An 11,103-nucleotide genomic window follows, 5' to 3' on the forward strand; every position below is an offset into this window, starting at 1 on the left:
TCCAACCTGGCCTTGGACACTTCCAGGGATGGGGCAGCCACAGCTTCTCTGGGCAACCTGTGCCAGGGCCTCCCCACCCTCATAGGGAAGGATTTCTATTTTGGGAAATGAAGTGTATTTCTGTGGGTTCACAAAACCCACTCCATTAATTCCAAGGGACAGGGCTGCTCTATTCCAACAGCCCCTCATGGATTCTCCAGGCTGTGCCTGGCCTGTGTGAGGAGACAAAAGTTCTCCCTCTCTCCCCAGTGCGCTCTGAATTGGGATTTTCTGTTCTCCTGTTGGTCTGTGCTCATCCCTATCACTACACACCACCCTGGAACCCAAAGTTCTGTGTAAAAATAAGTCGTTCATAGATATTTTTGGCTGTGTAAAGATTCTCCAGCCCTCTTTCTCCCCTGTGTTACACTGGAGTATATCCAAATGCCCTGCACGGTCAGTCTGTGGCTGTGAGTTATCCCAGAACCCCTGTTCTCTCCTCTGTGCCTTCCCTGGGTCTGGCTAAAGCTCGGAGCAGACAGGAGACTTCCTGGCCTTCTTTGAGACTGGTGCAGGAGGAAGAAAGAAACTGGCAAGTCTGAGCAAAACTTCCCCGGAAAAGAAAACCACGTGGAACATCCTGGTGAGGACAGTGGGCTCAGGGGTGGGTGGGCTAGGTTGGCTCTGTGCTCCTGGGGGTGTTTGAGGAGGTGGGTTTGGTGCTTGCTGGCACTTATTCCTGCTGACTCCATGGCAGGATGACCAGCCCCGGGCATTCCCAGGCCCCTCTGGCTCCCACGGCCTGGAGCCACCCCCGGGCATGAGGAGGAAGGAGGCCACTGTGCTGCTGGCTGCCAACTTCACCGCCAACAACAGGTGGGAGAGGGGCTGCTGGGGCTGGGGGTGGGAGGAACTGCACTGGGAAACACCTGGAGAGGGGAGGGTGCTGGTGCTGACACTCCTGTTCTCTTCTCTCCGCGCAAGGAGCAACAAGGGTGCGATGGGCAACTGCGTCACCACCATGGTGCACAACAACTACTCCACGGCCGAGAAGGGCCCCACGCCCAAGAGCTCCAACCAGGCTCCCAGTTCCCTCAAGTGAGTGTGGTGGGGTCCTGGCTCAGTGCCAGGCTGGCCCCACAGTCCTGTGTCCGTGTGGCACAGGATGGGGCTGAGCAGCTTCACCTTCTGTCCCAGCAACGTTGTGAAAGCGACCTCGAACGAGGACGGGGAAGGCGGCGGCAGCTTCGCGAAGTCTCAGAAGAATTTCTCCAGCAACAACATCGTGACCCGCAACAACAACAGCAGCAGCAGCAGCACTCCCAGGAGGAGGGAGGTGACTGAGGAGGAGGCTGAGAGGTGAGGGGAGAGGCAGCAGGACGGTGCCAGGCGGTGTGAGGAGCTCCAGCAGAGCTCGTTCCTGTCCAGTGGGGCTTCAGATTGGGGGAGGGCCCCCCTTAGCAACTGATTCACCCTCCCTGTGGCTTGGCTCTGTGCTTTGGGGTGTCATCAAATGCACAGTTCCTTCCACCCCAAAAGTCAGTCTGGGAACAAAGGCCTTGTTGATTTGGGGGGTGAGGGGACAGAAGTCCTGGTGCTGTGGATGAGCCACCTTTGCTCTGCTGTGGCCAGAGGGGTCGGTGCTGCCCAAGGAGGTCCTGGGGCCGTGCTGACCCTCCCTCCCTGTCCCCACAGGTTCATCCAGCAGGTGAACCTGGCTGCTGTCACCATCCAGCGCTGGTACCGCCGGCACTCGCAGCGGCACAGGACGGCAGCAGCGGCTCTGGGGCGCCTGATGGCCGCCAAGAGGGAGGTTGGTCCTGTCCTGGTGGCTTCCAGAAGGGAGATTGGTCACGTTCTGGTGGCTTCCAAAAGGGAAGTCAATCCTGTCCTCTGCCCTGTAGCCCAGACCCCTCTAAGACTCCTGTCCCACTCGCATGTCAGTGGGGATTTGGGTCCCTTCAGTGACTGGACCAGGGCTGTGGGAGTCAAGGGGGGTCTGGCTTTGCACCCAGCCGGTCCCTCATGGTCCAGAGAGCCGGGGAGGGTCCTGTCCCCACAGGACTGTGCTGGCTGTGTCCAGCCTGGCTTTGCTTCCAGCAGGAACTCAGGCCCAGGGGCTCAGCACCACATAGCTCTGTTCCCCCAGCCCCCTCTGTGGGATCAGGCAGGTGCTGGCGGGAGCAGCAGCAATCTCCCTGAATTCCGATGCTCTGGACCAGGAATGCCCCATCTCAGCTCATCCTAATGAATCCCTAACGAGGTGGCTCATTAGACTGACACGGCACTGCAGCTATTTGTGTTTCTTTGTTCAATTATTTATCCTGATAACGAAAAGCGCCGTCGCTCTGGCGTGTGAGAGTCTATTTTTAAGCCTCATCCCCTTGGTGGTTGCAGACCCAGATGATATAATAATAATAATTGCACTGAGTATCTAAAGAAAATGAGCTGCTCCAAAGCAGAGCTGTTCCGAGGGCTCCTCACCTGTGCAGAGGGCAGGTTGGGAGGATGGAAAACCTGGATATAGGGTGACCTCAGGGGTGGGTGCCCTCTCCTGCTTCTCAGTGGTGAGTGGTGGAGAGCTCTCCTTAACATTTTCAACCCTCCTCTCTGGAAGGAAAGGCAGCAGCGGATGGAGGAGGGGAATATCCTGGATTTGCAGGAGAGGAAGGATGAGGAACGGCGGAAGATCCGAGAGGAGAAGGCGCGCCTGGCCCGGCGCGCGGCCATCCAGGTGGGCACAGGGCGAGCCCCTCGTGGCCTGTGTGCCTGTGTTTGTTGGCAACATCTGGCGAGGCCTCTGTGCATCTCCAGGGCCTTGGCATGAGGCAGGATCAGAGCCAGCCCTGGAAGTGGAATGCTCCCTCCGGAGACGGAGGTGCCATAGAGCAGTTTCCTGCTGCGCTCCTGCCAAGCCTTGGCAGCTCATCCCGAGCTTGTGAAGGCAGTGCTGGTTTCCATCTAGTTCTCAGGAAAATGGTGACCATGTTGAGACAGGGAGACTTCAACCTCCTTGGAGTGGCCAAGGACTTGCATGCCTTGGGAACAGGACCCTCCTCAGGAGCCAAGCTCCCCTCCGTGCCCCTTGGCAGGAAGCAATACGTCATTGTCACCCTGTTCTTGCAGCTGGTGGTGCAGATGGGGCTGGCACAGGCTGCAGGGAGCTGGCAGTAGAGCTGGAGATGTTTTAAACCCCAAATTCTCTTTGCCTTAGTTGGAATCATGTTCCACCGGGGGGGGGTGCTGGGGGAGACACAACAGTGAGCAGCTGGAGGATGGCAAAACGCTGCCACAGCCTTGCAAACACATGCTTGTGCCTTCCCAAATCTTCAGGACACCCATGGCTCCTCTGTCCCTGCAGGAGCTGCACCAGAAAAGGGCCCAAAAGGCCTTGGAGACAAAGTGCTTGGCAGAAGAAGAGCTGGTGCTGGTGAAGGAGAGCAGGAGGGTGGCCAAGAAGAAGCCTGGTGCCAAACCTGCCTCGGCCAGGAACGTCAGCCCGGCCGGCAGCCTCACCAAAGCCAACAACGCCGGTGAGTCCCTCTGGCACATCCCCAAGGCTTTGGGAGTGGGGGGAAGGAGCTGTTTGCTCCAGGGAGCTGCTTCCCAGGGGCTGGTTGTGGTGAGTGCCTAAGAACAGCCTGGTCCTGCAGAGCCCAATTCCCACCTGGCAGCTGTGGATCTGGAAGGAAGCGGCCTCGCAGCCCTCGGCTCCGTGCCCTCGCAGGACCCTGGGGCAGAGGACAAGCTGCAGGTGGGTCTGGCTGTGCCCCCTGGGGCTCCTGGCACCAGCTGCTCTTCCAGGGTGGCTTTGGAGCCTTCACTGGCTTTTGGGGAGACCTGGAAAACTCTCACTGCAAGGTGTGTGTTCTCCCATAGGATGTGAGCTCCAGAGAGACAGGTAATGAGGACCTGGAGACAGCGATGACTGCTGGCAGCAGGGCCCCATCCAAGGTCACGCTCAATGAGCTGCTGGACACGCTCCGGCTGCTGGAGGAGGAGCCGGAGCTGCTGCCCCCACCCAAGCTCCTCAAGAAGGACAGACACGCCTGGACGGACAGGGTGAGCTGTGGGAGGAGGGTGGTGTGTCCAACCTCGGACAGCAACAGCTGCCTGGTGAGAAACAGCTGGGTCACCGCTGGGGAGGGTGGTGGGGGAGCTTAGAAGGGCTGATGGAGGAGTTTGGAGGTGAAGGAGTGAGTCTGGAGGTGGGGGATTTGTTTGGTGCAGTCAGGGCTTGGGAATCCACAAGGAGCAGCAAGGACTGTGGTGGGAGCAGGGTTAGCTGAGGCTGGTTACTGAGGCCCAGTGGGAGGACTGGGCTCCAGCCATGGAGAAGAGCCAGCACCCCTTGTCTGCGCTTTCCTCTGGGTGCTCATTCACCATGGTGAATTCCCAGCAGGAGCCCAGCTCCAATTCCCTGACTGCTGATAACCTGGAGAAGTTTGGGAAGCTGAACCACTCGCCGGGGGTCCCCGAGGACGGGGCCCTGCTCTCGGAGGCCAAACTCCAAAGCATCATCAGCTTCCTGGACGAGATGGAGAGGTCGGAGCAGGAGAGGCCCAGGTCAGCTGCCTCGGCCACACAGCGGGAGGTGAGTCCTTGTGCTGGGGAGGTGGTGGGACCCTGGTGGGAGTCATCCCCCCTCTCCCTGTCCTCATTCCAGGTGGTTCCACCGCCTGTTAATCATGTTTTTTCTGCTGTGACAGAGTTTCCTCTTGGAAGAGGAGCTGGCTCACGTGGAGCAGGTGTCGGCTGTTGCCACGGAGGTGACGAGCTCCATGATGAGGCTGAAGCTGGAAGTGGAGGAGAAGAAGCGAGCCATCAGCCTGCTGCAGACAGCCCTGGTGCGTCAGCCAGCTGGGCAGCCCGGGCCAGGAGCCTCACAGGGGGTTCTTGGGACTGGGGCTTTGAAGCACGTGATCAGGGCTCTGAGCAGGACTGTCCCTTGATTTCATAGAATCATGGAGTGGTTTGGGTTGGAAGGGACCTTAAAGATCTTCTAGTAGGACCTGGGCTGAACTCCCTTCTCCTCTGTCCCACAGGGGTCTGGATGTTGCTGCTGATGGGGGTGGGAGGTGTGAGCACCAGGGGTTTGTTTGCCTCTGTCCCTCCTTGCCCTGACCTGTCAGTGCCTCCATATCCAGCAGTTATTCCCTGTACATGTGCTGGGAATGGTGTCACTCCTCCCTCTAATGTCTGGTGGCTGTTTCCTCCCTGCCCTCCACAGACTCAGCAGAGGGAACTGACGGACCGACACGTCAAACAGACCGAGCAGGAGCTCAGCCACCAGCTCAGGCTGCAGAGGGAGCAGTATGAGGCAGCTATCCAGAGGCACCTGGCCTTCATCGACCAGGTAATGCCTCAGCCCAGCTTCTGAAGGCAGAGGCTGAGGTGGCTGCACCTGCCTGATGCCCTGTCCTCGCCCTGCCCAGCTCCTCGATGACAAGAAGGTGCTGAGTGAGAAGTGTGAGGCCGTGGTGGTGGAGCTGAAACAAGTGGACCACAAGTATGGCCAGAAGATCAGCCAGATGCAGGAGCAGCACGAGCTGGTGAGGGGATAGGGAAGGTGGGGGGACATGTGTGTCCTGGTGCTGTGGGAGAGCTGGTTGGTTTGGCTCAAACGGGGACTCTGCCCAGAGCAATTCGGTCTCTGTCACCTTGGTGGGGCCTGGTCACTCCAAGGAGCCCTTTCCTGTGCACAGAAGGTCTCTGTCACCACAGAGCTTTGCCCTGGCTCCCCAGAAGGCTCCTGTTCTCTGCTGCCCAGAGCCAGGAGCATGGCACTGACCAAGGGACAGCATTCACTCCCAGGCTTTGCCTGGAGAGACCCTTCCCACACATCTGGCACAGGTTGCCCAGAGAAGCTGTGGCTGCCCCTGGATCCCTGGAAGTGTCCAAGGCCAGGTTGGATGAAGCTCTGAGCAATCTGGGATAGTAGAGGGTGTCCCTGCCCATGGCAGGGGGTGGCACTGGGTGAACTTTAAGGTCCCTTCCAATCCAAACCATTCTGTGATTTCCATGATCCTGCTGTGGGCAGAGCTCTCCCAGACTGGGGGTGACCAGTGGGTTGTGCTTTGGCTGTGTAAGGATTCTCCAGCCCTTTTTGGTTAAAACCAGCACTGGCACAAACCTGTTGTCATGGAGGAATTTGTACCTGTATCCTCTGGATCTGGGTGCCTTCCAGCCATCCTGGCAGGAGCAGGGGTGCTCTTGGAGCTGAATGGAATAGGACTAGAATGGAACATGAGGTGTGTGAGCAACAGTAAGAGCTCTGGGTGGATTTCTCTGGGCTATTGCCCAGAGCTGTTGCCCTGCCCAGCACCCAAACATACCCAGACAGGGCTGTCCCTGGCCCTGCCCGTTGGTCTGTGCCTCCCCTCACCCCCACAGACCCCTGCCCACCTCTGCTCTGCCCGTGGATCCCACAGACACGGCAGTGTGGATTTGCCTCTCTCCTCTCCCCCACAATTCCCCTTCTCTCTCCATCCCCTCCTTTCTTTCTCCCCAGGTCTGGCGCACTTTGGGCCCCTTTTGTGAGGTAAATGTGGTCTTTGCTCTGTTCTGTGCCTTGCCCTCTGCTCTCGTGCCCTGACCTGCTCCAGCCCTTGCCAGAGGTCCTTCCATGGCAGGGAGAGGGAAGGCTGGAGAGGAAAGCACAGCCACACAGTGACAGATGGGCTGCCCTGCATGCAGAGACCCTTGGCAGCCCCCAGCTCCCCTCTCCTCTCCATCTCCTGCTCTCATGTCTTGGCCAGTGAGCGTTTTCCCAAGGGTTTTACTCTTCCCACCATCCCACTGGAGACAGGGGAATGCACTGGGAGAGTGTGTGGCCGGTTCTCTGGGCTGGATGAAGGCACCTGGCCGGGGCTGTGTGATTGTCCATGTGCAGCCCTGGCCCTCTGCTCTTCCCTGCAGCTTCCTTCCCAACAGCCCAGCTTCCAGGCTCCTGGGGGTTTTCTCTCCCAGCTTCTCTCTGAACTTTTCCTGTTTGCTTCCAAACAGGAGATTAAGAAACTGAAGGAACTGATGAGTGCAACCGAGAAAGTCCGACGGGAGAAGTGGATCGAGGAGAAAACCAAGAAGATCAAAGAAATCACTGTGAAAGGTACGGGCAGGTTCCCTCAGCAGTGGCTGGAGCTGGGATGGTGCTGGGGTCAGGTCTGGCTGGTTCTGGAGAGTTTGGGAAGAGTTCCTCAGTGTGGGCAGTCTCTGCTCCCTGGTTTTGGTGGAGCAGGTGCCAGAGGGCAAGAGCACCCTTCTATGCTCATCCCCCTTTCCCACCAGCCCCTCGCCGAGTCCATGTGCCCGCAGCCCCCGGGGCTGGGATCCTGGCAGCCCCAGGGCCGAGCTGTGACCGTCCTTCCCGCTGTCCCAGGGCTGGAGCCGGAGATCCAGAAGCTCATGGCCAAGCACCGTGAGGACATCCGGAAGCTGAAGCTGCTGCACGAGGCCGAGCTGCTGCAGTCGGACGAGCGGGCGGCCCAGCGCTACGGGCGGCAGGCGGAGGAGCTGCGGGGGCTGCTGGAGCGGCAGAAGGAGGAGCAGAGCCAGCGGGAGCGGGAGCGGGTCCGGCAGCGGTGGGTCGGGGGGCACAGCTCTGGGGCGGTGTCCGGCACCGATCTGCTGGTGGGTTCCCAGTATTTGCAACTCCACAGGGAGCAGCCTCTTCCACCAGCCCAAGGTGGGAGATGGCACCGAGCCCGGAGCATCCTCCGGCATTGTGGAGGGGGTGGGATGGGGCAGGATAGAGAGGTGGCCCCAAGGCACATCCCTGAGGTGCCTCTGCCCCGCAGGTGTGAGCAGCAGCTGGAGCAGGAGGAGCAGGCGCTGGAGCAGCAGCGGCGCCGGCTCTACGCCGAGGTGGCCGAGGAGAAGGAGCGGCTGAGCCAGCAAGCGGCCAGGTCAGCGGGCTGGGGCACCCCCAGAGCTGTGGGGATGGGCTCCCTGGGTCAGGCTCCCATGGCAAGAGGGCCAGTGCTGGTGTGGACGCTGGGAGCTGTGTCTGTGCAGGCAGCGTGCGGAGGTGGAGGAGCTGCGGCGGCAGCTGGAGGCCAACAGCTCGGCCCTCAGCCGGGCACTGCGCGAGGAGAGCGCCAAGGACAGGGAGGAGCAGGAGAGGCGGCACCAGGTCTGGTTTTCCCTCACCTCTGGGCTCTGAGTGGCTGGTTTTGGGTGCTGGCACCATCCTGCCAAGCCTCATCCTCCATGTGTGTTGGTACCATGGAGCCCTGTGCTGCAGTGCCAGGGGCTGCTCCCAGCTGGTGTGGGATGCTGCCAGGGCTGAGCTGTTGTTTTCCTGTCTTCTTACAGGCAGAACTGAAGGTGCTGAAGGACCAGCTGGAGATGGAGAAGCAGGCCTGGGAGGCCAACTACATGAAGAAGGAGGTAATGGCAAGAGCTGTGCTTGTCCAAAGGTGCCACCTGTGGGCTCTGAGAGGGATTGAGGCCATGTTTTCCATCTCTATCCCCAGGAAGCCTGGCTGCTCTCCCGGGAGCGGGAGCTGCGGGAGGAGATGAGGAAGGAGAGAGACAAAGAGATCGAGCTGGTGATCCAGCGTCTGGAGGCCGACACATCCTTGGCCAAGGAGGAGTGTGAGAGGGCAGCGGAGAACAGGTGAGGGGGAGAGGGAGGAGGGAGGTGCCGGGTCCTCAGCAGGCTGGTCCCCTTTCCCTGCCCCCTGCACATCTCTCCAGCGAGCTCTGGAGCAGCTGGAGAGAAAGGAGTGGATTGCAAGGATGAAGTTTGCCTCTTACCTGAGGAAACAGCCCTGAATCTCCCGTGGGGCAGATGTGCTGCTGTGCCCTAGTCCCTCCTGCAGCACTAATAGGGCTGGGATGACCCCTGCAGTGCTGGGATGATGCAGACTGGCTGTCCTTCCTCCCGACAGGATCAAGAGGATCCGGGACAAGTACGAGGTGGAGCTGCAGGAGCTGGAACGGTCCGAGCGGAAGCTGCAGGAACGCTGCAACGAGCTGAAGGGGCGGCTGGCCGAGCTGGAAGGGGAGAGCATCCGTCTGCAGGGCCTGCTGAAGCACAAGGAGCAGGAGGCGGAGGAGATCCGGAAGGTGGGCGAGGAGCAGAGCCAGGGTGCCCTGTGCCTGGATGCCAGTGCAGGACCAGCTGGCCCAGGAGCACAGCGGCCTAACTGAGGGGATCCTGCAGGAATTCGTGGACAAGCTGGTGGGGATGGAGGAGGAGAACACGCAGCTGAAGGCAGAGATGGCAGAGCTGAGGGCCCGGCAGCGCCTGGAGCTGGACAGGCTGGTGCGGGAGAAGGACCGGGAGCTGGAGGAGGTTCACAGGAGGTGAGGGAGCCCGGGTGGTGCAGGAGCAGGGCCACAGGAGTGCAGCTCCATCTGCACTCCTCCCTGGCAGGAGCCCTGGCCAGGATCACTGTCAGCTCCTGAGGGCTCTGCCGTGGCTCACATTGGAGACCTGTGATGGGGGAGAGGGACTGAGCTCCCCAGGGCTGAAATCGCCCCCTTGGGCAGGGCCCAGCCCGGTGTTTGGAGCTGGGCTCCGGGGTCCTCATCCCTGTGTCCATGCAGGGTGAAGTCGGCGGTGCAGAGGAAGGAGGAGAGCGTGAGCAGCCTGCGGAAGCAGTACGAGGTGAGTGGGGTGGCCCCGGCCCTGGCTCCGGCCCTGCCGGGCACCACGAGCTCCCCCTTGTGCTCCCTTGCAGGCGGCCGTGCAGAGAGCCAACCTGCTGGAATCCCTCCTGGAGCAGCAGCGGCAGCTGGCCACGGAGTGACTGTCCTGCCGGGCAGGGAGCGGGGCCGGGGTGCTCCGGGTGCTGCTGGGGCTGGGGTCGGGGTCAGGCTCTCCCCTTGCTCAGCCCTCATTCTCCACAGCCCAGTCCTGGTGCTGTGGCCATGCCAGGACACTTGGTGGCCTTTAGATGTTCAGGAGTTTTGTTCTGACAATAAATCTGTGCTGGTTTCTACAGCTGTTTCTGTAACTGCATGTCAGTGCCAGCGCTGGCTCTTCTGCAAGGTCTGTGCCCACTCCCACCCTCCCTACCCCACTCTTGCATCCCGAGAACATCCCTTGCTCCAAGGGTTCCTGGCTCCCTGCTCTGCACCCTGCTTCCCCTTCTAAACTGAAATATCCAGGAGGACGCAGGAAGGCAGAGCCAGGGCCAGGATGTGATCCCACAGCCTCTGCTACCTGCAAATCTCTCAGCACCCCCTGACAGGGCTGGGAAATGCCTGGGCTGGGCCGGTGGCATCTGTTTCCTCTCTGGGAATGTGCAGCCGCTCAACCATAGCCTAGTCCTGGTCCTGGTCCTGGTCCCTGCCCAGAGCCGGGGCTCGGAGCTGGTGGCTGGCACATGTTTGCTCAGCAGAGTCCTGGGATGTTTCCCATCTGTCCCTGTGCTTGGCTGGGGCCTCCCCCTGCCCCACAGCAGTGCTGCCAGAGCCCCCATGGTCACATGGAGCTACAGGGGGACCCTTTGTTACCACAGGAAGCTGCAGAGGAGCTTGGCCACTTCCCAGCACTGTGTCCTGGTGTGGGCTCCTGGCTGCAGCTCCCGGGGCGGTGTGATCCCAAGGCAGCCCATGGAAACCCCTTATCCCTGCTCCCTTGACATGGGTGTCTGGAGCCACGAGTGGCAGTGGGTGCCTGGGTCCTGTTCAGCAGAGCCATGGCAATGCCAGTCTCTGTCCCCCTCTCCCTGTTGGGTCAGGCTGGAACACTCATCCTGGGAAAGGCTGGGCACAGCGCTTCTTCCCGCTGTTGTTGCTTTTCCAAGGAGTTTCCTGAGCTCCGCTTCTGACCCTGCACAGCCTCCACATGGGCTGTCCTGAGCCTGTGCCGGCAGCTCCTGCTCTGGGAAATTTGGTGTGGGAGAAGGGGGCTCAGCCCCTTCCCTGCTCATCCAGGGGGCTGTGGACCCTGTGTAGGACCTGGAGCCCTGTCTGGCTTTGCCACTGTGGGGTGAACAGTCCCCGGGGTGTCCTGTGTGCCCAGCCCTGCTCCTGCCACCGCCCTGGAGCTCCCTGTGCTCCGGCCCCTCCCCGGCCCGGCCCCTCCCCGGCATCGCCCGGGCTAATTTCTAGGCCAGTGCCCGGTTCAGGCATGAATAAATCAGCGCCGTTGCATAACAGGGATGCGGATTT

The 11,103-nt window shown here is 60.6% G+C and overlaps 1 protein-coding gene across 1 annotated transcript in view; it reads left to right on the plus strand.

The window, feature by feature from the left end:
* The window catches only part of CEP131 (centrosomal protein 131), an 18,472-nt gene extending 8,544 nt beyond the window's left edge, over positions 1–9,928 (plus strand). The window contains exons 6-29 of the mRNA XM_029960115.1: positions 508–622; positions 737–855; positions 964–1,077; positions 1,177–1,338; positions 1,675–1,792; positions 2,597–2,713; positions 3,341–3,512; positions 3,633–3,733; positions 3,859–4,041; positions 4,382–4,573; positions 4,689–4,826; positions 5,210–5,335; positions 5,415–5,531; positions 6,491–6,520; positions 6,985–7,087; positions 7,358–7,559; positions 7,776–7,883; positions 7,993–8,110; positions 8,293–8,367; positions 8,454–8,596; positions 8,871–9,048; positions 9,146–9,288; positions 9,532–9,592; positions 9,666–9,928. Of these exons, the coding sequence (XP_029815975.1) occupies positions 508–622; positions 737–855; positions 964–1,077; positions 1,177–1,338; positions 1,675–1,792; positions 2,597–2,713; positions 3,341–3,512; positions 3,633–3,733; positions 3,859–4,041; positions 4,382–4,573; positions 4,689–4,826; positions 5,210–5,335; positions 5,415–5,531; positions 6,491–6,520; positions 6,985–7,087; positions 7,358–7,559; positions 7,776–7,883; positions 7,993–8,110; positions 8,293–8,367; positions 8,454–8,596; positions 8,871–9,048; positions 9,146–9,288; positions 9,532–9,592; positions 9,666–9,734 (3,004 nt within the window). The 3' untranslated portion in view covers positions 9,735–9,928. The remainder of the gene's footprint in view (positions 1–507; positions 623–736; positions 856–963; positions 1,078–1,176; positions 1,339–1,674; positions 1,793–2,596; positions 2,714–3,340; positions 3,513–3,632; positions 3,734–3,858; positions 4,042–4,381; positions 4,574–4,688; positions 4,827–5,209; positions 5,336–5,414; positions 5,532–6,490; positions 6,521–6,984; positions 7,088–7,357; positions 7,560–7,775; positions 7,884–7,992; positions 8,111–8,292; positions 8,368–8,453; positions 8,597–8,870; positions 9,049–9,145; positions 9,289–9,531; positions 9,593–9,665) is intronic.
* The last annotated feature ends 1,175 nt before the right edge of the window (positions 9,929–11,103 follow it).

This window comes from Manacus vitellinus, unplaced genomic scaffold (assembly GCF_001715985.3).
Source record: "Manacus vitellinus isolate BGI_N305 unplaced genomic scaffold, ASM171598v3 scaffold_24_pilon, whole genome shotgun sequence".
In the NCBI taxonomy this organism is placed as follows: domain Eukaryota; kingdom Metazoa; phylum Chordata; class Aves; order Passeriformes; family Pipridae; genus Manacus; species Manacus vitellinus.